This window comes from Theropithecus gelada, chromosome 5 (genome assembly GCF_003255815.1).
Source record: "Theropithecus gelada isolate Dixy chromosome 5, Tgel_1.0, whole genome shotgun sequence".
Classification (NCBI taxonomy): Eukaryota; Metazoa; Chordata; class Mammalia; order Primates; family Cercopithecidae; genus Theropithecus; species Theropithecus gelada.
In genome coordinates this window covers 58,869,197-58,894,712 of record NC_037672.1, presented here as the reverse complement: position 1 = coordinate 58,894,712, position 25,516 = coordinate 58,869,197, and the positions used below count along the sequence as shown (strand labels likewise).

The following is a 25,516-nucleotide window of genomic DNA, read 5'->3' as shown; positions in this document are numbered from 1 at the left end:
GCTTGAGCCCAAGCATTCAAGGCCAGCCTGGGCAACAAAACAAGACCCTACCCTTACAAAAAATTTAAAGAATTAGCTGGATGTAGTGGCCAGCATGCCTGTAGTCCCAGCTACTTGGAAGGCTGAGGTGGGAGGACTGCTTGAGCCCAGAAGTTCAAGGCTGTAGTGACTATGATCATGCCACTGCACTCATATAATGCTATTATTTGAATGTTTATCCCCTCCAAAACTCATATTGAAACTTAATCCCCAATGTGGCATTATTGAGAGGTGGACCTTTAAGAGGTAACTGAGATCATGAGGTGTCTGTCCTCATTAATGGATTAATACATTAATGGGGTAATGCCTGGGTGACAGAGTAAGACCCTGTCTCTTAAAAAACACAGAGATAGAAAATTAGACTCTCATCAGATATTTCTTAGTGGTGCTTTATGCCAAAAAAAAAAAAAAAATGAAGCACCATACTTAAAGTTCTTAAGAAAAGTGAATCAAAGTTTATTATATCCAACAAGACTGATACAAACATAAAAGGCACAAGATGTTACCAATATTCAAGAACATGCAAGAATATGGATTCTGAGTCCTGTCTGAACAACCTATTAAAGAACTGCCTTCTTTAACAGAAAACCAAAGACTAGCGATATATCAATAAAAGAGCTGATGGTGAACATTCAATATGTAGTGCTTACTGACCTAAGAATACATGAAGATTAGCTGGGCGTGGTGGCTCACGCCTGTAATCCCAGCATTTTGGGAGGTCAAGGCGGGCAGATCATGAGGTCAAGATCGAGACCATTCTGGCCAACATGGTGAAACCTCGTCTCTACTAAAAATACAAAAATTAGCTGGGTGTGGTGGCAGGAGCCTGTAGTCCCAGCTACTTGGGAGGCTGAGGCAGGAGAATTGCTTGAACCTGAGAGGTGGAGGTTGCAGTGAGCCGAGATCACACCACTGCACTCCAGCCTGGAGACACAGTGAGACTCTGTCTCAAAAAAAAAAAGAAAAAGGAAAGAATACATGATGATTAAAAGGAAGAAAATAAGGCCAGGTGCCATGGCTCACACCTGTAATCCCAGCATTTGGGGAAGAAAGGCAGGTGGATTGCTTGAACTCAAGAGTTTGAGACCAGCCTGGGCAACGTGGTGAAACCCTGTCTCTACAAAAAGTTGAAACATTAGCCAGGCATGGTGATGGGTGAGGTGTGCCTGTAGTCGCAGCTACTCGGGAGGCTGAGGTGGAAGGATCACTTGAGCCCAGGTGGTCAAGGCTACAGTGACCTGAGATCATGGCACTGAACTCCAGTTGGGACAACAGAGTGAGACCCTATCTCAAAAAATAAAAAAAGGAAGACAATATAGTTTGTAATGGCTATATGTGCTTACAATATGGCTATTATAATAGGAAATGTAGGAAAATATTTAACTGTTATCAGTAATCATATTGGGGATGGTAGTATAAGTATTGTTATTCTGAGGCTGTTGTGTGTATAATGTGGATGAATAAAATGAGTAATTGTGGAATATTCCTCATGTGCTGTGAACCAGGATTCTGGGTGTGGAAATAAGGTGAGACAGATGTAATACAGAAAAGGTTAAGTAAAACAACCTAAATTGGAATTGTCAGTATGTCCTCATGAATCATTTCACCCTTAAAATATGTACAGATTTCCTAGTTCTGTCCTACAAAAAGGTCTCCAAATGACTGATATAGTAGCAACGAGCCTCCTTGGCACTTGGACTGTTATTTATAACTATCATCCCCACTAAAAGGAAAAAGGCTTCTTGGAGAAATGACCAATTCTAGATCTAGGCAGGAAACACCAGATGACTCTAAAACCAACTGTCACACAGCACTAGCAACACATGGAGTAAGTATAGAGGAAGGATTCACATGCAGAAAACAGTACAGTACCGTATGGACAATACTTGTGCTCTTATCCCTTCGATAGTGAGGCGTATTTGGGCTGGACACAGTGGACGTACAGTAGAATATGTGTCAGGAAAGAGGCTTCTGGATAACTTTTTTATCTTTGTAGGGAAGTTGTGAGAAGGTAGAGACCATCTAGTAGACTGCAACAACAGGAGATTCCTGGCCAAGGAAATGGCCTTGCTCGTGAGGGTAATTCATACAATGCTATTGTTTGAATGTTTATCCCCTTCAAAACTCATGTTGAAAGTGATTCCCTAATGTGACATTATTGAGAGGTGGACCTTTAAGAGGTGACTGGATCATAAGGGGTCTGCCCTCATGAATGGATTAATCTATTAAAGAATTAATGGATTTATGGATTAAGGGATTCCCATGAGAGTTGAAATGGTGGCTTTATAAGAAGAGAGAGAGAGACCAGAGCAAGTATGCTTGGCCCCCTCACCATGCGATGCCCTGTGCATCAGCAAGGAGGCCCTGATCAGATGTGGCCCCTTTACCTTGGACTTCTCAGCCTCCATAACTGTAAGACATAAATTCATTTTCTTTATAAGTTACCCAGTTTCAGGTATTCTGTTATAAGCAACAGAAAACAAACTAAGACAAATACCAATGGTGTTGACATCTGCTAGATCTTCTCAAACTTTAACATGCAAAGATTACTAGGATTTTGTTAACATGACAGTTTCTATTCAGTTTGGGCTAGAATTGAGGATTTTGCATGGTAAAAAAAAAAAAAAGAGCTAGGATTTGTGCAGTTCCCTTGAGTTCATTAAGATGTGCCTTGCTAACCTCTTGCTAAATAATTGAAAAGGAGAGAATAAGCCTCCAGGGCCATCCGGGTTTGCTTTTCTTCACTGCTGTAAGTAAAACCTAAAAATACGTAATATTCTGTTAGAGTTAGGGCAAGGGGAATGAACAGTCTGGAAAGAGAAGTCCTTTTTAGGTCAAAATATTTAGTAAAATTGCTGCCTCCAACAATTAGGAAGGCAGGAAATCTCCTTCCCCAGCTTGTAGCTAGTGGAAGTATCTGAAAAGAGCCAGCTTGTGTGTGTGGCTGTTTTTTGTTGCCTTGGGTAAGGTGTTGCAAGTCAAGTGTGAAGTCAAGTTAAAAAGGGAATAAAGTGGAAATTGTGAACCCTCACTAAGTTGAAAAAGCCAACTGTTTATGTATCTTGAAATAGCAGAAGAAAAGACTTGGCTTAGAGATTTTTCATAGCCGTTTAAGACTTCTTGGCGCACACAACCAACCAACCAACCAACCAAACAAAAACAACAGAAAATAAAAATAAGCTAAAGCCAAATCAAACTGATAGAGTTCTCTTCTCATTTAAGCCTACTGTTTCAGATTTTTTCACAGCTGCCACCATTACAAAGAGGGCATTAAAAATGGGTTGAGCAAAGAAGCTAGGATTTAAGGCAAGTTTGCTAACTACTTTGAGAAATAATTTTGGGTGTGGTTACTGGCATCTGAAACTGTCTGAAAGCACGTAGAACTTATTGAATATTCAATGGAATTATTTAAGTTAAAAAAAGCAAGCACCCCAAAAGCCTGGCCTACAAAAGCCTTCAAGTGTTCAAGCACTAAGGCATTCTCAAAAAGGAAATACACTCAACATCCAGTTAACTTGTATTCAGAAGGTAAAGCTTGCACCCACACAACACAACAAACAATAGAAATCCTCTCAGCAGAACCAAGGACTGACCAAGGAACTTATTCCAGTATCAGGGCAGTGAGTATCCATACTTCCTTCCCATGATTCTGCCATTGTTATGGACCAGTAACTGCTGTGTTTCCCATTCTTCCTTTGTCTGAGTTTTAACTGTGATTGGCCTGTTTCTGCTCCACTGTTGGTTTGTATTGGATGTATGGGCATAGGACACATCAGTTGTTTTACAGTGTATACATCTCTGGACTACAAAACACCACATCCCAATGTGATAGATTTCTGCATCACCAGATATCCTGAATTTTTAGCTGATGTAGAAATTGAATGGGAAATTGAGCTTTCTTCCCTAGGGAAGGAGGAAGTAGGCTCTACTGTGAGAAGAAGCTATATTATTCAGGTTCTCCAGAGAGACAGAACCAATAGGAGATATATATATATATATATATATATACACACACACACACACATATAAAAAATATGATATGAGAGGGGAATTATTAGGGGAATTGGATCACGTGATATGTGATTGTGGGGGCTGAGAAGTCCCACATCAAGCAGTCTGCAAGTCAGAGACTCTGGGATGCTGGCAGCATGGCTTAATCCAAGTCCGAAGGCTTGAGAACCCAGGGTGCTGCTGGTATGAGTCCTGGAGTCCAAGGCCAGGAGAAGAAGTGTGTTTCTCAGCTTTAGGACAGAGACCAACTCACCTTTTCTCTGTTTTTGTTTTCTCTGGGCCCAGCTAACTGGATGGTGCCTGCCCACACTGAGGGCAGATCTTCCTCACTTAGTCCACTCAGACTCACATGCCAATCTCCTCTGGAAACACCCTCACAGACACACACTAATATAATGCTGTAACAGTTAGTTTTCTTGGTATTCCTTAACCCACTCAAGTTGATACCTAAAATTACCATCAGAGGACATGTGGATATTTAGGTGGTCAGAGGGACATACTGCAGTGGAGACTGCTGATTGTCCCTCTAAACTCATTCTTTCCTATTTCTGGGCACAAGACTGCCCAACTGGAAACTAAATTTCTAGTCTCATTGGTGGTCATATGATTAAGTTCTTGTTAATGGAACATGATCCGAATTGATGTGGGCAATCTCTACCTTACTTTCTGATATGGTTTGGCTCTGTACCCCCACTCAAATCTCATGTTGAATTGTAATCCCCAATGTTGGGCAAGGGACCTGGTAGGAGGTGATTGGATCATGCAGGCAGATTTCCCTCTTGTGTTCTGATGATAGTGAGTGAGTTCTCACGAGATGTGGTTGTTTGAAAGTCTGTAGCACCTCCCCCTTTGTGTTCTCTCTCTCTCCTGTCATCACGTGGTGACATACTTGCTTCCCCTTTACCCTTCCACCATGATTATAAGTTTCCTCAGGCTTCCCCAGCCATGCCTCCTGTAAGGCCGTGGAACTATGAGTCATTTAAACCTCTTTTCTTTAAAAATTACCCAGTCTCAGGGAGTTCTTTATAGCAATGTGAGAACAGACTAATATACATTCTTTTGTTACTTATTTTATTTTTTTTGAGATAGAGTTTCACTCTGCCACCCAGCTGGAGTACAGTGGCGCGATCTCAGCTCACTGCCTCCTGTGTTCAAGTGATTCTCCTGCCTCAGCCTCCCAAGTAGCTGGGACTACAGGCACCCGCCACCACGCCTGGCTATTTTTTTGTGTTTTTAATAGAGACAGAGTTTCACCATGTTGACCAGGCTGATCTCGAACTCCTGACTTCAGGTGATCTGCCGGCCTTGGCCTCCTAAAGTGGTGGGATTACAGGCTTGAGCCACCACGCCTGCCTGAGAACAGACTAATACACATTCTTAAAAGAGATTCCTTCTTTAGGTATTCTTCTCTTTCTCTTTCCCATTAGAGAGAATATGCCATTTATCACACATCAAGATGGCAAAACTCCAAAAGTTTGACAGACTTTGTAGGCAAGCCTGTAGGAAACTGTACCCCTATATATTTCTGATAGGAAGGCAAAATGATACCATTCCTACAAAGTACAATTTGGCAGGATCTACCAAGATTGTATGTCTATCCTTTGCCTCATTTCTGGTAATGTTTTCTACCTGTACATATATAATGTATGTAAAGGTTATTCATCGCAGCATTGATTAAAAATAACTTGTGTCCTATAAGGATTAAATAAACTAAGACACACCCTTGCTATGTAATATCTTCTAGCTCTAAAAAGAGTGATTTTGAAAGACTGGACAGCTAGTAAGATGTCCAGCTGTCTTAGTCTGTTTTCTGTTGCTTATACCAGAATACCTGAAACTGGGTAATTTATAAAGAAAAGGAATTTAAATCTTACAGTTATGAAGGCCAAGAAGTCTAAGGTCAAGGGACCACATCTAGTGAGACCCTTCTTGCTGGTCAGGACTTTAGGCTAGAGTTCAGAAGCAGCACAGGGTATCACATGGCAAGGGAGTGACCTTCCTAACATGCTAGCTCAGGTCTCTTCCTCTTCTAATAAAGCCACATGTTCTCTCCCATGATAACCCATTAATCCACGAATGGATCAGTTCCTCAGGGTTTTGTCCTCATGATCCAATCACCTATTTAAGACCCACCTCTAAATGTTGCCACATTAAAGATTAAGTTTCAACATGAGTTGTTTGTTTTCTTTTTCATTTAATTTTAATTTTTATTTTTTGAGATGGAGTCTTGCCTTTTTTTTTTTTTTTTTTTTGAGACGGAGTTTAGCCCTTGTTGCCCAGGCTGGAGTGCAGTGGTGCAGTTTTGGCTCAACGCGACCTTCGCCTCCCAGGTTCAAGTGATTCTCCTGCCTCAGTCTCCTGAGTAACTGGAATTACAGGCATGTGCCACTACGCCTGGCTAATTTTTGTATTTTTAGTTGAGACGGGGTTTCTCCATGTTGTTCAGGCTGGTCTCGAACTCCCAACCTCAGATGATCCGTCCGCCTCGGCCTCCCAAAGTGCTGGGATTACAGACGTGAGCCACGGCACCCAGCCCTCAACTTGCGTTTTGGAGAAGACAATTATTCAAACCATAGTACCAGGAAAAGTGCAAAACAACAACAACAACAACAAAAAAAAAAAACAAAGCAGAACAATTATGTGGTGTTACTTTTTGTGAAAGGAGAGGTAAAATTTTATATTTATTAATATTTGCTTGTATTTGCAGAAATTCCATAAGAATACATGAGTATTGAATATCATATAAACGCAGGCGACCATATAATCTTCCATTGAAATGCAACCGTTTCTAGAATGAAAGGGGGGATGTTATTTAATTTAATTAATTAATTAATTTATTTAGAGACGGAGTCTTGCTCTATCGCCCAGGCAGGAGCGCAGTGGCGCAATCTCGGGTCACTGCAAGTTCCGCCTCCCGGGTTTTACGCCATTCTACAGCCTCAGCCTCCCGAGTAGCTGGGGCTACAGGCGTGCACCACCTACGCCCAGCTAATTTTTTTGTATTTTTAGTAGACGGGGTTTCACCGTGTTTAGCCAGGATGGTCTCGATCTCCTGACCTCGTGATCCGCCCGCCTCGGCCTCCCAAAGTGCTGGGATTACAGGCGTGAGCCACCGCGCCCGGCCGCAAGGGTGGATATTATTAATCACTACTCCAGGACGACAGAGGGAAAATGGCCTTGTACTGGACAAACTGGAATATCTGATCAACCTTTATAAAGTGCATGGAGTGGGAGGAGGAATGGGGACTTTTTAATTGTATTTCTAAAAAGTATCGTCTGTGGTGAATCAGAAACAAAACTCGTTCTTTACCACAGGCAGTTTAAGCGCTGCCTGAAAGACCTAAGGACGGTAAACCACAGACATGAGACATGGAACTTTGCGAAAACGCAGTCGTTTTATGTACCGGGTACTTATTGGAGTTACACTAGAGACTCACTCCTGGAGTTCATCAGCCAATCCAAAGTCCGAGCGTGAGAGCCAGAGACTGTAGGAGAGGGCTGGGCAGGCCTCAGACCTGAGGAGTGGAGCCCCGCATCACTCAACCCTGAGGGCGGAGCTAGCCCAGGCTCCCACACCCGACGCTCTGGCCCACACAGACGCTACTCTGTAGCATCTCAGGTTCCCTCTGGCTGCACTCTGGAGGACCACACTCGTTTTCTTTTTGGCTGCCAGAGGCCCCGCATCCACCGCTGAGCTGGGAGAAAGATGGCGGCAGCCGTGCGACAGGATTTGGCCCAGCTCATGAATTCGAGCGGCTCTCATAAAGATCTGGCTGGCAAGTGAGTATTTCCCAGCAACGCGGGAGTACAGAGGTGGGGAAAGAAAGCCACAGCCTTAATCTCCTTAGGTTGGCCACGACTCTTGGGCGTGAAGCTAGGAACCGGCCTGACGACCAAGGGGGCGGGCCTGAGGTCGGCTAGGGAGGCAAATGTTGGGAGAAGCAGAGAGCTGGAGGGGACCTTGTGCAGGGGCCTTCGAGGCCATAGACTTGGGATGACTGTCAACTTGTTCAGTTATTGATAGAATCTCTCTGGTCCCTTAGGATTTTGGAAGAGCGGTCTGACAGACGACTGCTACCCTGGCCTTAGTAGCCTTCCCTGGTACCTCTTCCTATCGCTGGCCGGCCTCACACCGAATCTGGCCTCTCGTTGGACCTTCCTCCTCCTTTTTTTGATTCAGAGAAATGTATATTCTGGGGCCTTGATGCTGTGTTTTTCGGGGAGATGGCTTCTTGGGGCTGGCTGAGACTGAGGAGGTATGGCCGCTGTCATGTCGTCCAGACCACTCAGACTGTCTTCTGTGGGTCCTTGTGTTTCGGGTATTTTCTCCGCCACCAACTCTGAAGGCACATAGGCGGAATGTGCTCATATCGCGGATCAGGTTGTCTAGAGTAGTGATGTTTGCAGGAATCTGAATTTTGTCGAAATTCATATAGAATGCTTAGGTTCACTCCAAGTTAAAATGTGTGACGTGCCTGTTGTGCAAGCAGTTGTTCAACAGTATTAAGCATAGGTAGGTAGACGTATATTGTTCATTTTCTCTTTGTAGATGTCACAGCACTGATCTTTTGTAATGAACTTAAAGTATGCCTCTCTAGGCCGGGTGCAGAGAGGCTGAGGTGGGAGGCTCACTTGAGGCCAGGAGTTCTAGACTAGCCTGGGCAACATAGTGAGACCCCCTTCTCCATAAATAAATAAATAAGTAAATAAAGTATGCCTCTCAAGTTGATCTTAATGTTTACATCCTGACAGCTGAAATCACTTTATGTATGTTAATGGGATACACCTGCTCTAACCTGGTCATCGAAATTCTGACTGTTTTAAGTAGGCTAGGCTGCCTTTTCTCTGGTGGTAAATGTAATCTACTTTTATCAGTGGGAAATTCAGCCGTATATTTTGGGCGTAACTACTTTGTGCTGCATTTTCCCATTCAGGAAAATGAAGATAATAATAGGACATATTCTTGTCTGAGATTATCTGAAGACAAGATGAGTCTCTGTGTGCATATATACTTACCACACTTATATCACCTAGAACAGTACCTGACATATATAAAGTGCCGCAAGATTGTTGTTACTATCACTAAGCTGTCAGTAATATATATTCACTTATTGTATGGGTTGGAAATAAATATGTCTTCATGGCTTAATCCTTTTTGCTTGTAATTTTGTAGATATGGATGAAAGTAAAAGCAGCTTATATTTTTTCCCCCATGTTTCCTTTACTTTTTATTTTGTGAAAGAAAAATAAGTGCATTAGTTATCAGAAGAAATAGAGCTTTTCATGTATTTGCAGAGTTCTGAAACTTAAGTATTTACTTTTTCAGGTCTGAATTGGAGATAAACAATAGTATTTATAGGGTACTTCAGTTATCTGTTGCTTTGTAACCAAAAACTTACCAGTGTAAAACAACTGTGATTTCTCAGGATTCTATGGATTGACTGGACAGCTCTTCTGGTCTTCTCTGGGCTCACTCATGCAGATATAGTCAGCTGGCAACTCACCTGGGGCTGGACTCACATGCATATCTTGCTCTCGGCAGGATCTGTCTCTCTCTGCACATAGTCTCTCATTCATTAGTTTAGCTTGGGCTTTCTTAGGTGGCTATGAGAGGGGAAGTCACAAGACCTCTTAAGGATAGCCTAGAAAGTCTCACATCAATTCTCTAGTACTGGTAAAAGTAAATCAGAAGACCAGCCCAGATTCAAGGGGAGGGGAAATGGAGCCTACTACTGCCTCTTTAGTGGCAAAGTTACATTGCAAAGGAGCCTGGACAGAGGGAGACATGATTCATTGGAAGCCATTACTGTAGCAATCTACCACATGGTGTTGTGAAGATTAAATGAAATAATGTGCTTGATAACTGATAGCCAGTGCTGTGTTAGCCAGCAACTCCTTCAGAGCTGCTTTCTGAGAAAAGTCTTGGGCTTGCTTGCAGTTCCTATCTGAGCAAGGAAGTATCAGAATATTTATCCTTATAACAACATCAGTTCTACCAGCTACATGCTTTAAGAGAAATACCCTTGAAATATATCAGTGTTTTTTTTTTTTTTTTTTAATGTATTTTTTCTTGTATGTACTTTTAATGAAGGTTTTTGGGGATTTTTTAGGAGCTGAGAAACAAAGGATTCCATATTAAAGAATAATGGAGTACATTGTTTCTAAAACATCAATACTGTGTGTTCCTAGCAATTGGGGTATCTATAACAACAGTTGCTCAATACATGTGGTTGAATTAACGAATAGCTAGAAAGGGGCAGAGCTTGTATTTGAACCCAGGTTCATCACTCTAAAAAGCTCATTTTAAACCTACCAGACTATGCTCGTTTTCTTGTTAAAAACTCAATTAGAAATGCTTTCCCATAACTGTGGATTAACACAGCTGTCTAAAGTTTATGTAAGAAATTAGTCAGATGAAAAGCATTTTCCTCCATTTTGTAGGCTGTTTTTGTGCATATTATGTGTTGTGTTTATTATCTCACATAAAGATTTAGAATAGGAGAGCCACAATGGAGGATAGACTATATTGAGGAGAGACCTCAAAGGCCCCTTCTAACTCAGATTCTGATTCTCTATTTGTTGTCCCAAACACAACCATTTTAGTGGTTTTCATCTCTAGAGTGAAAGTTGATAACATGTAGAGTTTACTGTGCGAAGCACAACATTACTTACATTTAAAAATCCTTAATAAGTAGGAGTAAGTGATATTATTTACATTATAGTAAGAGAAGACCAAAGTACAGAGTTAAAATACCTTTCTGAGGTCACACAACTAGTGGTGAAGCTAGAAGACAGTCCATGTCTGCTTGCCTATGAGCCCTTAACTCTAAACAAACACATCCACCTTTTTGGCCTTATTTTCACCAAAAAAAATTGACCACACTTCAGATAGTGATTGTTTTTGCCTAGAATGCCTGCCTTCCTACTGTTATTAAATTGAAATGTTTAGATTTTAAAGATCAACCCCATCCAATTATTTATGTCTCCTAAATATTATATTAGCACTTACCTATTTTTTCTGTTTGTTTGTTTTGTTTTGTTTTGAGACGGAGTTTCATTCTTGTCACCTAGGCTGGAGTGCAGTGGCATGATCTTGGCTCACTGTAACCTCTGCCTCCCGTGTTCAAAAATTCTCCTGCCTCAGCCTCCCAAGTAGCTGGGACTACAGGTGCACGCCACCACACTTGGCTAATTTTTTTGTGTTTTTAGTGGAAACAGGGTTCACCATGTTGGCCAGGATGGTCTCAGTCTCTTGACCTTGTGATCCGCCTGCCTCGGCCTCCTAAAGTGCTGGGATTACAGGCGTGAGCCACTGCGCCCGGCCAGCACTTACCTGTTTTTAAGATTTTGTCTTTAATTTTGTTTAGCTTCATTATGATATGTCTGTGGATTTGTTTTTACTTTTCTATGTCAGTTACCCTTTGCCGTGAAATAAACCCCAAAACTTAGGGCTTAAAACAACAGTCACTTATTTAGCTCGTAATTCTGTAGGTTGGTAGTTTGGATTGGGCCCAGCTGTATGGTTTTTTTCTGCTCCACATGGTCTTGGTTCCACTGGGCTCCCATGTGGGTCTGTAGTTAGCTGCCGGCTGGGCCAGGTGGGCAACTCCACTTCTGTGGATTGGCTGGCTTGTTGGCTGGGGCAATATAGTTGACTGGGCTACATATCTCATTAGCCAGTAAGTTAGCCTGGGCCTGTTCATGTGACAGCAGCAGGATTCCAAAAGACAAACACACACAAGGCCTCTCGAGGTCTAGGCTCAGAACTAGCACTTCATTTCTACCACGTTCTATTGGTCAACTCCAGATTCAAGGGGTAGGGAAATAAAGTCTACCTTTTGATATGAAGAGCTACAAAGTTATATTGTAAAGGGACATGGGTACTGGGAGTGAAATTATTGTGGCCGTTTTTTATCCTGGTCCAGCTTTGCTGGGTTTCCTGAATCAATGTATTAAAAGGTTTCATCAGTCTTGAGATGTCTTCAGTTATATCTCTATTTTATTTTAGAAACAGGGTTGCCCTGTCTCTGTTGCCCTGGCTTGAGTGCGGTAGAGAGATCACAGCTCACTGCAGCCTTAACATGCTTGGCTCAAGCAATCTTCTTGCTTTAGCGTCCTGAGTAGCTGGGGCTATAGGCACATGACACCATGCCTAATTTAAAAACATGGTTTTTTTTTTTTTTTGGTGGAGATGGGGGTCTCCCTATGTTGCCCAGGCAGGTCTCGAACTCCTGGGCTCAAGGGATTCTCCTGCCTCGGCCTACAAAAGTGTTGGGATTACAGGTGTGGGCTACTCTGCTTGGCCTGTATCTCTTTAAATGTTGCCCCTGCCCCATTCTGTTTCTCCTCTAGGCTCCAGTGAAATCCCTGTCAGGCCCACTGACTATAACCTCTAGCCATCTTACTCTGTCTTTCATTTTTTATTTTTTATTTATTTTTATTTATTTATTTTTTGAGAGAGAGTCTCGCTCTGTCACCCAGGCTGGAGTGCAGTGGCGTGATCTCAGTTCACTGCAAGCTCTGCCTCCCGGGTTCATGCCATTCTCCTGCCTCAGCCTCCCGAGTAGCTGGGACTACAGGCGCCTGCCACCACGCCCGGCTAATTTTTTAATATTTTTAGTAGAGACGGGGTTTCACCGTGTTAGCCAGGATGGTCTCGATCTCCTGACCTCATGATCTGCCCGTCTTGGCCTCCCAAAGTCCTGGGATTACAAGCGTGAGCCACCACGCCCGGCCTGTCTCCTCCATTTGAATGCTTTATTCTGGATTAGTTCTTCAGACCTACCTTCTAGTTTATCACTTCTTCAACTGTGTCTAATCTGCTGTTAAGTACTCCATTGAGTTTCTAAGTTGGGTTGTATTTTTTAGTTCTATAATTTCTGGTGGTTCTTTTTTCCAGTGATACTTTTTATGACTCCTGGTCTGTTGCTGAAACTTTAAAGCTTGTCTTTATCCCCATGAACATTGTAAGCATAATTGTATCATGCTCTTTCTGGTAACTCCAGTCAGTATCTGATGTCCTTGGTTGTTGCGATTGTCTGTTGCTTTTGTTGATTCTAGAGAGAAATTTCATTACCTGAGAGTGCTAACAGTGTAGAATCAAGGCTTCACAATTTTTTTGGTTTACCTGGGTGGTCTTGGGATAGAATTTGTAACCTTACTTCCAAAGTGTGTGTCTCCTCCTTTGGCAGATATGGAACTTCCATTCCCGTTTGTGTAGCTCAGTTAGTCTGCCAGAAATGGCAGCTTGCTTCTCAGTGCTTCCAGCAGATTTGTAGTGAGCCCACCTTCTCCTCCCTACAAGAAATGCCACTCTACCTCTCAGCCATCTTTCCACCATCAGCAAATGCCTTTAGACAGAATATTTGTTTTATCTTATTTTCCTCATTTTCCCTTTCTTGTTAGGATTTTATGCAATTAAATATTTTTTTCGTTTGTTTCAGCTTTTTATGTTGGCTTTTTTTTTTTTTTTTTGAGGGAGGGTTGGTGCAGTCATTTAGTTCACCATTACTGTAAGTGGAAGATCTGTTAATACCTACCTTTACTCCTTTACTATCCATTGTGATCTTAAATGATGATTGTGGTACATTTTCATGCTTTATTTACCTCTAGATTCCTTTCAAGTGCCAAGAAAGTAGGAATCAACATACTGAACTTTGGTTCATACACATAAAAGATGCTCAGTTCACTGATGATAAATGGATATGAGAGATGTTCAATGCCTTAGTAATAACACTTATTTTCCTCCATACATTTTTTTTTTTTTTTGAGACAGAATTTCACTCTGTCTCCCAGGCTGAAGTGCAGCAGCGGGATCTCAGCTCACTGCAACCTCTGCCTCCCAGGTTCAAGCGATTCTCATGCCTCAGCCTCCCAAGTAGCTGATTACAGACACATGCCACCACACCTGGCTAATTTTTGTATTTTTAGTAGAGATGGAGTTTCACCATGTTGGCCAGGCTGGTCTCGAACTCCTGACCTCAAGTGATCTGCTGCCCACCTCAGCCTCCCAAAGTGCTGGGATTAGAGGTGTGAGCTACCGCACCTGGCCATATTGTAATTTAACACTTAACGTATTAACTTTTTATTTTATTTTTTATTTTTATTTATTTTTTCTTTTTTTGAGACGGAGTCTTGCTCTGTCACCCAGGCTGGAGTGTGAGGCGAGATCTCTGCTCACTGCAAGCTCCACATCCCAGGTTCACACCAGTCTCCTGCCTCAGCCTCCTGGGTAGCTGGGACTATAGGCGCCTGCCACCATGCCTGGCTAATTTTTTGTATTTTTAGTAGAGATGGGGTTTCACTGTGGTAGCCAGGATGGTCTTAATCTCCTGACCTCGTGATCCACCCGCCTCGGCCTCCCGAAGTGCTGGGATTACAGGCGTGAGCCACCGAACCCGGCCTAACTTTTTATTTTTAATCTTCCCCTTTGTCTTCTCAGCCATAAGATCTTCAAAGACTAAGGTCATTTAAAAACTTTTTAGTATCATACGCAGAATCTCATATAGCATCTTAAAATGCCTAAGGACTCAATTAGCGCTTTGGGATGATTTTATATGGCAATATTAAATTTCTGTTTAAGTTCCTAGTTTAAAACAGGTTTGTTAGTCATTTTATGTTTTTATTGTGCAAAAGTAATCTCTGTTCTTAGATACTGGAATTTACATATTAGAGAAGCAAGGGAGCATGCAGCCACAGTGCTGTACCTCACTTTTTTTTTTTTTTTTTTTGGGATAGGGTCTTGCTTTGTCCAGGCACATGCCACCACACCTGGCTAATTTTTGTATTATTATTTTTTATTTTTTAAATTTTTATTTTTGAGATGAGATATCAATCTGTTGCCCAGGTTGGAGTTGCAGTGGGAAGATCTCAGCTCACTGCAACCTCCACCTTCTGGGCTCAGGCGATCCTCCCACCTCAGCCTCCCAAGTAGCTGGCACCACAGGTGTGTGCCACTATGCCTGGCTAATTTTTTGTATTTTTGGTAGAGATGAGGTTTTACTATGTTGCTCAGGCTAGTCTCAAACTCCTGAGTTCAAGCCATCTGCCTCCCTTGGCCTCCCAAAGTACTGGGATTACAGGCATGAGCCACCACGCCCAGCCAATTTTTGTATTTCTTTTCTTTTTTTTTTTTTTGTAGAGATGGGGTTTCACCACATTGCCCAGGCTGGTCTTGAACTCCTGGACTCAAGTGATTTACCTGCCTTGGCCTCCCAAAGTACTGGGATTACTGGCATGAGCCACCACGCCCGGCCAATTTTTGTATTTTTTTTTTTTTTTTTTTGTAGAGATGGGGTTTCACCACATTGCCCAGGCTGGTCTTGAACTCCTGGACTCAAGTGATTTACCTGCCTTGGACTCCCAAAGTGCTAGGATTACAGGCATGAGCCACTGCGACTGGCCCTCAATTTATTAATCTATAAAACTGGGAATTTATGTAGGTAATTTCTAAGGCCTCTATAAGTTATATAGTTTGATGAGTGTAAAACTTTGATCACTTTTTAGGTTGGTTTGTTTTCATTTTTTCTTCCTATTCCCAATACAGATTAGTTGATTGATTATGAAACTATGTGTTAAAACTTAGGTTAGGCTGGGCACAGTGGCTCAAGCCTGTAATCCTAGCACTTGGGGAGGCCGAGTTGGGAGGATTGCTTGAGTCCAGAAGTTGGAGACCAGTTTGGGCAATGTAGTGAGACCCCATCTCTACAAAAAGAAAAGAACAGTTAACCGGGAGTGGTGGCACATGCCTGTAGTCCTAGCTACTCAGGAGGCAGAGGCAGGAGGATTGTTTGAGCCTAGGAATTGGAGGTTACAGTGAGCTGTGATCATGCCACTGCACTCTAGCCTGGGAGACAGAGTGAGACCCTGTCTCAAAACAAACAAACAAACAAACAAACAAAAAACCATAACAACCACAAAACAACTTAGGTTAATTAGCAAATTTATATAAGTGAGACACTATTATCTTTGAATCTAATATTGTTAGTATAAAATAATCTGTGAGGATATAAATGTAAAAGATCTTAGCCATAACCCTTGATTTAATTAAATATGAAAAAAATAAAAGAGAACAAACCATTGAATGTATGACTTATCTGAAAACATGCCCAGGGCCATAAAGTAATTTATCTTTTAAAGACCCTCAAACTTAGCAATATTGAAAATATAATTTTTTAAAAACTTAATATTTCCTTGCTTTCTTAGAATAATTTATTTCTTCTTTTGGAATTTGCTATCTTTTCTATCGTTTATCTGCTTTCTTAAAGTCACTTTGATTCATTGTGGTTTTGAGAAATCAGGTAACCAAGGTTGTGAGAATTTTGTATGAGTTGAGTCAGTAATGCTGAGTGATAGCTTGAGGGTGTGCCCTACAAAATGAAAGTCATAAATCTGAATGAGTTCAGGCTCTATTTTTGTATATTTATTTCGTAACTATTCTGGATGACTTTCCGAATGATTGCAATGCTATTAGGTTTGTAAAATGTATTTACTGCTTTTAAAAAATAGTACAATTGGCTGGGTGTGGTGGCTCACGCCTGTAATCCCAGCACTGTGGGAGCCCGAGGTGGGCGGATCACCTAAGGTCAGGAGTTCGAGACCAGCGTGGCCAACATGGGGAAATCCCACGTCCACTAAAAATGCAAAAATTAGCCACACGTGGTGGTGCGTACCTGTAGTCCTCGCTACTCCGGAGGCTGAGGCAGGAGAATTGCTTGAACCTGGGAGGCGGAGGTTGCAGTGAGCCTAGATCGTGCCACTGCACTCCAGCCTGGGTGACAGAGCAAGATTCTATCTCAAAAAAAAAAAAAAATTAAGACAAAAGAGATAAAGAATAGTATAGGCCAGGCACAGTGGCTCACGCGTGTAATCCCAGCACTTGGGGAGGCCGAGGTGGGCGGATCATGAGGTCAGGCGTTCAAGACCAGCCTGACCAACATGGTGAAGCCGTGTTTTTACTAAAATTACAAAAATTAGTTAGCTGGGCGTGGTGGCACGCGCCTGTAATCCCAGCTACTCAGGAGGCTGAGGCAGGAGAATCGCTTGAACCTGGGAGGTGGAGGTTGCAGTGAGCCAAGATTGTGCCACTGCACTCCAGCCTGGGTAACAGAGCGAGACTCCGTCTTCAAAAACAACAGCAACGAAACAACAAAAGAATAGTATAACACTCATATACTAACCCCTCATTAAGAAATAAAACATTACTAATACTGTTGAATATTTGAGTGCTTATGATATGCCAGGAATTGTTTGTGATAATTGTCTACGTAGCAGAGAACAAAACACAAAAAGTCCTGTCCTCGTGGAGCTTGTGTGGTCACAGATATTAGGTAGAATAGTTATTAGATCTGAATGCAAATAAAGAATAAATAGGTCCTGTCTGACAGCGTAAATGGTATTCTATCAGTGCATTTGACTTGGTGAAGTTTATTTTGTACAGACTAAGACATTCAGTCTCTAATGTTTGGTTTCATTGCCTGGTCAACATTATCCTATTGTTGGTGAGCCTACATACATTAGGTCTGTAAGAGGAAAAGATTCCGCGTCACCTCAAATAATGTTTTTGTGTGTCTGTGTATTACACAGTTGGAGGAAATATAGCTTATCTTTTAAGGCATTTGAAAAGAAATTGACTTTGTAGTTTAAATTCAAAAATAAAACCTTCAAGAAAAAGTGACACCTTAGATTCTGTAACAGAATTATAGATTCACTCTTTCTTGTGATGAACTTGAAAACTTAAAAAATTCTGGTATACTATACTGAAAACTAGATGAAGTGGCACCTTATATAATTACAGATTTAATATTTCTTGTGATAGACTAGAAACTTTTTTAAAAAAAAATCTGTGATATACTATAAAGAAAACCACAAACTATAGTACTATGAAAGAAACCAGGGTAAGTAGAAATGAATAAATACACATCAAAGTTTGCATTAAAAGTGGCGGGCGCCTGTGGTCCCAGCTACTCGGGAGGCTGAGGCAGGAGAATGGCGGGAACCCGGGAGGCGGAGCTTGCAGTGAGCTGAGATCCGGCCACTGCACTCCAGCCTGGGTGACAGAGCGAGACTCCGTCTCAAAAAAAAAAAAAAAAAAATATGTACCCTCAGAACATTATATTCATTTGGTATTGTTGTAGGTATCGTCAGATCCTGGAAAAAGCCATTCAGTTATCTGGAGCAGAACAACTAGAAGCTTTGAAAGCTTTTGTGGAAGCAAGTAAGTGAAATGGAAATTTCATGCTTGCCTTGTGTTACTGAGCTAGGACTTTAAAGTTTTCTCAAGCCTTGTTTTATATCAAATTATCAATATTAAATATGCATTGAGATTGATTTTAGAATTTAAACTGTTTACAACTTGATTAATTTTCAGTGAATTTTCTTCAAAATTACAATCCCAATTAAAGTTTTTTATGGTTATTGTTATTATAATAGCTGATGAGGGACAATACAGCATAATAGTGAAGAGAATAGTTTGGGTTCAAATTCTGGTACACTATTTTATAAGCTGTGTAATCTTGGGTCAATTATTTAACCTCTCTGTGCCTCCTTTTCCTCTTTAAAATGTACTCTGTGGTACATTACTGTAGTACAGTAAAATTCTACTCTGTGGAATTATTGGGACATTAAATGAGTTAATATACTTAGTAAAGTGCTTAGAATAGGACCTGGCATATAATAAATGCTATGTAAGAATTAGCGGTTATTAATGTTTATGTTTGTTGAATTGAGAACTAGAAATTTTCATTCTTCCAGAAACTTTTCCACACTACCTGACTTCAAACATATCCAGTGATCTTGAAAATTACTCAAAATTCAGGCTGGAATTTTATAGTGAGTTCACATCATTAATGATATCTCATAGTGCTTTACAGTGTGTTTTCACACTCATTACCTGTCACATAGGCTCCTTTTAATAACTCTTTGACTAGACCATATAGGTACAGGTATCCCTGTATAATATATTGTAAGACAAGTCTCAGGATTAAGTAACTTTTTTCAAGGAAATTTAGCTGGCAGAGCCCAGATCAGAAATAAGGTTTTCTGATACACTACTCTTACTTGCTTATATTTCCTTGAGTAATACCAGCTTGTATGGTAACTTAAATGCCTAATGACACTTGTAGTGAAACTGTTTTCTCAGTCACATCCAGTATTACCCAATAATGAATTCCAATTAATATGTGATAAGCTAATTAATTACAACTGCCTTAAAAAGTTACTCCCTTAAAACTTAGAAGATTACAGACTTAAAAAATCATGGCCTCCAGTGTGAGATAAACCAGCAATGGTTTTGAAAAAACTGTTAGGAGTGGTTTATTGAGAACATTGGACTATAGTAGCAGAAGAATAGTGCTTTTTATAAACTTCGATCTTGGCTGGGCACTGTGGCTCATGCCTATAATCCCAGCACTTTTTTTTGAGATTACAGGTATGAGTCATGGCACCCAGCCAAGAGATCACTTGAGCTCAGGAGTTCAAAACCAGCCTGGACAATGTGGAGAAATCTCGTCTCTACAAAAAAATGCAAAAGTTAGCCTGGCATGGTGGTACATGCCTGTAGTCCCAGCTACTTGGAAGGCTGAGGTGGGAAGACTGCCTGAGCCCCAGTGGTCGAGACTGAAGTGAGCTGAGGTTGCATCACTGTACTCCAGCCTGGGCAGCAGTAAGACGGTCTCAAAAAAACAATGAAAAAACATGTATATACATACATACTTTGATCTTTGTATAAGCTTTCAATCCAGTAAACCACCAAGAAAAGCAGTCTGCTGTTAAAATCATTTACATCAACTGAACAGTTTTTGAATCACTTATTTTCCTAGTAATTGCTGCTTTAAGACTTGAATAAGCAATGGTTCAGAAGGATGATGCATTTAAAATGATAGTAATAGTTACAATAGTAACATTTGTTCAGTGCTATCTACCAGTTATTGTTTAAAGTACTTTGTGTATATTATTGCATTTAAGCTTCATAATAACCTTATGAAATAGGTGTTACAGATAAGGAAACAGAAGCACAGACAAGTTAAGTTTCTTGTCTGAAGCCGTATAATCAGTAGTGGTAGAAGCAGTGTGGCTCCAGAGCTTAATCACATAAAATAATACCTCGTAAATGTTTATAAATAATGTCAGTACCTCTAGTGCTCACTGAAGTTCTTATTTATTGTTTTTATTGGGAAAGTATAAGTGGCAATAACTGTACTGGCAGCACTTGCTTTATTTAAATTTCATGAAAATTATTTTACTGTTTTTTTTTTAACTCCTTTTTGGAACAAGGTGTGATATAAGCACATAAATAAAAATATAGGTGTTTTTGTGCCTTCACTTTGTAGAAAAATAAGATAAAATTATCAGCTTTTAAAAATTTTTTTCAATTATTTATGTTTCTTAGAAAAGTTATGTTATTTTTGCTGGTTTTTAAAATTTTTTAATTAATTAAATAATTTATTTATTTTGAGACAGAGTCTAGCTCTGTCGCCCAGGCTGGACTATGGTGCTGCGATCTCGGCTCACTGCAACCACTGCCTCCCAGGTTCAAGCGATTCTCCTGCTTTAGCCTCCTGAGTAGCTGGGACTACAGGCGCCCACCACCACGCCTGACTAATTTTTTTTTGTATCTTTAGTAGAGACAGGGTTTCACCATGGTGGTCGGGCTGGTCTCGAACTCCTGACGTCATGATCCTCCCGCCTCGGCCTCCCAAAGTGCTGGGATTACAGGCGTGAGCCACTGCACCCGGCCTATTTTTACTGTTTTTGTGTAGTCATTGTGTAATCAAGTAATTCAGCATAAGGAAAACTCATGATGTAATATAAAATGATAGGGGTATGGAAATCCTTGAATAATGCATTGAAGGCTGCACTAATATGGATTGTTGTTAGTATTAATTTTAAGTAAAGGTTGATTGTTTAATGACACTTTATCAGTATCTCATGTTTTCTTATCTTTTTTTTTAACAAGTGGTAAATGAAAATGTCAGTCTTGTGATCTCGCGGCAGTTGCTGACTGATTTTTGCACACATCTCCCTAACTTGCCTGATAGCACAGCCAAAGAAATCTATCACTTCACCTTGGAAAAGATCCAACCTAGAGTCATTTCATTTGAGGAGCAGGTAAAAATCTAGAGCAGTGGTTTTTAAACTTGAGCAGTTATTTTGAGAATCTGATATTATTAAATCCTTAAAGGAGATAATCATCCAGTTTCATTTTTGACAAAACTTTGTGCCAAACAGCATTTTATGATGCAAAATCAAGTAAATATTAGGATGTTACAACTCTAACTGACATTTGCTTATAAAGTAAAGCTTGATTTTCTGAACCAAATATTGCTCTCTGGACAATTTTTTAAAATCAGTAAAAGTGGTATTTCAGCTGAAAACAGGAAAACTCCAGCATCGTGTATGCAGGAGCATACAAGCTAAATTTAACATTTAAACTACAGTATTTTGCCATAATCCACATTGCAGAAATGTGTTGCTTCAGTTCACTACTTTGATATTCTGTAAATGCAAAATTCATAGGAAAACTTGGGTGGTCTCGATAAACTTTTACTATTTATTTGGCAGCTTAGTATGTTGAATTGCCACTTTAGAATAATTTTCCTACTTATTTTAATTAGTTACTAATGTCAGTTGAAATGATTTGACGTGTATACTTGTTATTCCAGGTTGCTTCCATAAGACAGCATCTTGCATCTATATATGAGAAAGAAGAAGATTGGAGAAATGCAGCCCAAGTGTTGGTGGGAATTCCTTTGGAAACAGGACAAAAGTATAGTAAATAGTGGATATTGGATGACTATATATAGGATGTATATAATTGCTCACTTATATTTTTTCTTACATTCTAGTACAGGAAACAAATACAAAAATTTGTAGTGTGTTAGAAGGTGATAAGTGCTGTGAAGAAAAGTAAGGGGGCAAAGCAGGGACAGGTTGTATGTATATTTAAATAGGGTGATTGGGGTAGTAGGGTGGCCCTGATGTCACTTTATCAAAGACTTGAAGGAGGTCAGGGAGTAGCTATGAGTGATCTGAGGAAAGAATATTGCCAGATACTTTTTTTTTTTTTTTTTGAGATGGAGTCTTGCTATGTTGCCCAGGCTGGAGTGCAATGGCATGATCTTGGCTCACCGCAACCTCTGCCTCCTTGGTTCAAGCGATTCTCCTGCCTCAGCCTTCCAAGTAGCTGGGATTACAGGCACGCACCACCACATGTGGCTAATTTTTGTATTTTTACTAGAGATGGGGTTTCACCACGTTAACCAGGCTCATCTCAAACTCCTGACCTCAAGTGATCCGCCTACCTCAGCCTCTCTAAGTGCTGGGATTACAGGTGTTTGAGCCACTGCACCTGACCGAATATCATCACTAGATACTCTTAGAGGGGAGGGCTAGTGCAAAGGCCCTAAGATGGGAGCAAGCTTGAAGTGTTTTCTTAATAAGAGCAAGGAGGCCAGTGTGGATAGAGTAAAGTGAGCAAAGGGGCAAGAGATGAGGGATGAGAGCAGAGAGTACTGGGGACCAGGTTATGTGGAGTTTTATAAGCCATTATAAGGAATTTGACTTTTCACTAAGTGAAATGAGGGGGAACCATTGGAGAATTGTCAACAGAACAGTGAAATGATCTGACTTCTGTTTTAAATAGTTAGTCTCACTACTGGGTTGAGAATAAACTGTAGGCAAGCAGTGATAGAAGTAGGGATATTAGTTAAGAGGCTTATGAGACCAGGTACAGTGGCTCATGCCTATAGTCCAAGCACTTTGGGAGGCTGAGGTGGGAGAAGATTGCTTGAGCCCAGGAGTTCAAGACCGGCTTGGGCAGCATAGCTAGACCCCATCTCCACCAAAAAAAGAAAAAAAAAGAAAAAGCTGGGCATGGTGGCACATGCCTATAGTCCTAGCTACTTGGGAGGCTGAGGCGGGAGGATTGCTTGAGCCCAGGAGTTTGAGACCAACTTGGACAACATAGTGAGACTGCCCCCTATCCGTACAAAAAAATTTTTTTTTTTTTTTAAATTAGCTGGGCCTGGTGATATGCATCTATACTCCCAGGTACTTGGGAAGCTGAGGCAAGAGGATTGTGTGAACCCAGTAATTTGAGGCTGCAGTGGGCCATGATCGCACCGCTGTACTCCCACCTGGGGCACAAAGCAAGACCCTGTCTTTTTTAAAAAAGGCTTGTACAGTACCACAGATAAGATGGATGTGAGAAGTATTCTAGATATGTTTTTTAAGGTAGAGTAAGGATTTCCTAATGGCTTGTATGTAGAGTGTGCAAAAAGTCAAGATAAGTCCTGATTTTTGGCCTGAGCAATTGGAAAGTTGGAGTAGGGAAGAATAGGCTTGTAGGGAATATTGAGAGTTTCATTTTGGGCATATAATATCCAAGTAGAAATATGTAGTAAGGAGTTAAATATATTAGTCTGGATATTAGAAGAGATATCTGGGCTAGATATACATATTTGGGAGTCATTGACATATAGATGGAATTTAAAGCCATTAGATTGGATGAGATGGCCAAAGGAGGGAATGTAGATAGACCAAAGGACTGAGTATACTGAGGCCTGGAGCACTTCTACGTTAAGAGGTCAGGGCCTGGGGGAAGATGTAGCAAATGAGAAGGATTATCCATTGAGGTAAGAAGGAAATCAGAATACTGTGGAGGGTGGTGTCCTGGAAGCCAAATGAGGAAAATGTGTCAAGGGGCAGGTGATGAGCTATGGCATTGATAGGTCAAGTAAGATAAGGAGTACAGGTTAACTGTTGGCATTAATAGTGTAGAAACCACTGAACCTTAATGAGCTGATTTTTGTGAAATGATAGCGAGAGCCTGACTGCATGGTTTAAGAGAGAATGGGAAGAGAATATTTAGAGATAGTGAGTATGGGCCACCCTGTGGGGGAGTTTTCAAAAAAGGTAGCAAAAAAACAGGGTAGAAGATGACAGCAGTTGTTAGGCTAAGGGATTACTTTTTCTTTTATGATCCAGTAGAAAGCAAAAATTTGATATAGGGGAATTGGGGAGAGGATTCTTGCAGGAGTAGACGAGAGGAAGGAATCTAGCAGAGGGATAGGCTTTAGATAGGAATATGGGTAGTTCATCTGTGGCAGAGTTTCTCAGCCTCAGCACTACTGGCATTTTCGGCTAGATACTTTGTTGTGGGGGCTGTCCTGTGTATTGCAGGATGTTTTAGCAGCACCAGTCCTCTGCTTGCTGGATGCCAATAGTACTGCTGTTCCTAGTTGTGACAATAAAAATGTCTATAGACATATTAGTGATATAGTCGTGGAATTTCTGCAAGTACTCTTTCATTGCATTGCTTCAGTATTCTTTTTTTGTTGGCTTTTGGTTTTGAGAGAGGGTCTGGCTCTGTCAACCAAGCTGTAGTGCAGTGGCGTGATCTCAGCTCACTGCAACGTCCATCTCCTAACCTCCCAAGTAGTTGGGACTACAGGTGCACGCCACTACGCCTGGCTAATTTTTGTAGTTTTAGTAGAGACGGAGTTTCACCGTGTTGCCCAGGCTGGTCTCAAACTCTGGGGCTCAAGCAATCCACCTGCCTTGGCCTCCCAAAGTGCTGGGATTACAGGTGTGAGCCACCATGCCCAGCCTTGCTTCAATATTCTTAAGGAAGTTGAAATCAGAGACATCAGCTGGAAGGGTGGATGGGGGTGGAGTGTGAGGTTGAAGAGAGACAATAGTGTGAGAAGTAATCCCCTTAGGAGAGTGTGACAATGAATGGACTCAGCATGTAAACTTGGCAACATTAAGGACTTGTTAAAGGTCATAATGATTAAAATTAGATCAGTCATGCTGGGCACAGTGGCTTTGTGCTTATAGTCCCAGCTACAAGCCTCAGTCCCGGCAGAGGTGGGAGGATCCCTTGAGCCCAGAAATTTGAGCCCAGACTGGGCAACACACTGAGACCCCATCTCAAAAAAAATTTGATTTGCTGCTTTTTCCCATCACATTTCAGCTATATGAGTGCAGGAATGGAGTGAGCAAACAATTAGGTTTAACCACAGTTATGATTTTTGCCCAACAAGTATGACAGCAAGAGAAGGACCAGGGAGATGAGTGCCTATGCAATTCAATGATTACAAGTGATTACAATGAGTGAGTGACCATAGGAGTTAGGCTAGGTAAAGAGGAAAGTGAGGCCTTTATGGGGAAAGGCAGTGACATGTAAGGGATAAGTGGTTGGAGGGCACAGTGGGTGCAAGGATTGTTGGGTTTCAGATACTAGAGAAAATGAGGTAGAAAAACAGTTTTTAAAAAATTAAGATGGCAGGGCGTGGTAGCTCATGCCTGTAATCCCAGCACTTTGGGAAGCCAAGGTGGGCAGATCACCTGAGGTCAGGAGCTTGAGACCAGCCTGGCCAACATGATGAAACCTTGTTTCTACTAAAAATACAAAAATTAGCCAAGTGTGGTGGTGTGTGCCTGTAATCCCAGCTACTAGGGAGGCTGA

General features: G+C 41.2%; 1 protein-coding gene across 2 annotated transcripts in view; it reads left to right on the top strand.

Annotated features, from left to right (window-relative positions):
* Window positions 1-6,978: 6,978 nt before the first annotated feature.
* Window positions 6,979-25,516, top strand: part of COPS4 (COP9 signalosome subunit 4) — a 40,956-nt gene continuing 22,418 nt past the window's right edge. Inside the window, exons 1-4 of one of the 2 annotated variants that reach the window (XM_025386530.1) lie at window positions 6,979-7,830; window positions 18,186-18,265; window positions 21,005-21,156; window positions 21,711-21,814. In XM_025386530.1, coding sequence (XP_025242315.1) covers window positions 7,757-7,830; window positions 18,186-18,265; window positions 21,005-21,156; window positions 21,711-21,814 — 410 coding nt within the window. In that variant the 5' untranslated portion in view covers window positions 6,979-7,756. The remainder of the gene's footprint in view (window positions 7,831-18,185; window positions 18,266-21,004; window positions 21,157-21,710; window positions 21,815-25,516) is intronic. The other variant, XM_025386529.1, reaches the window with a different exon arrangement.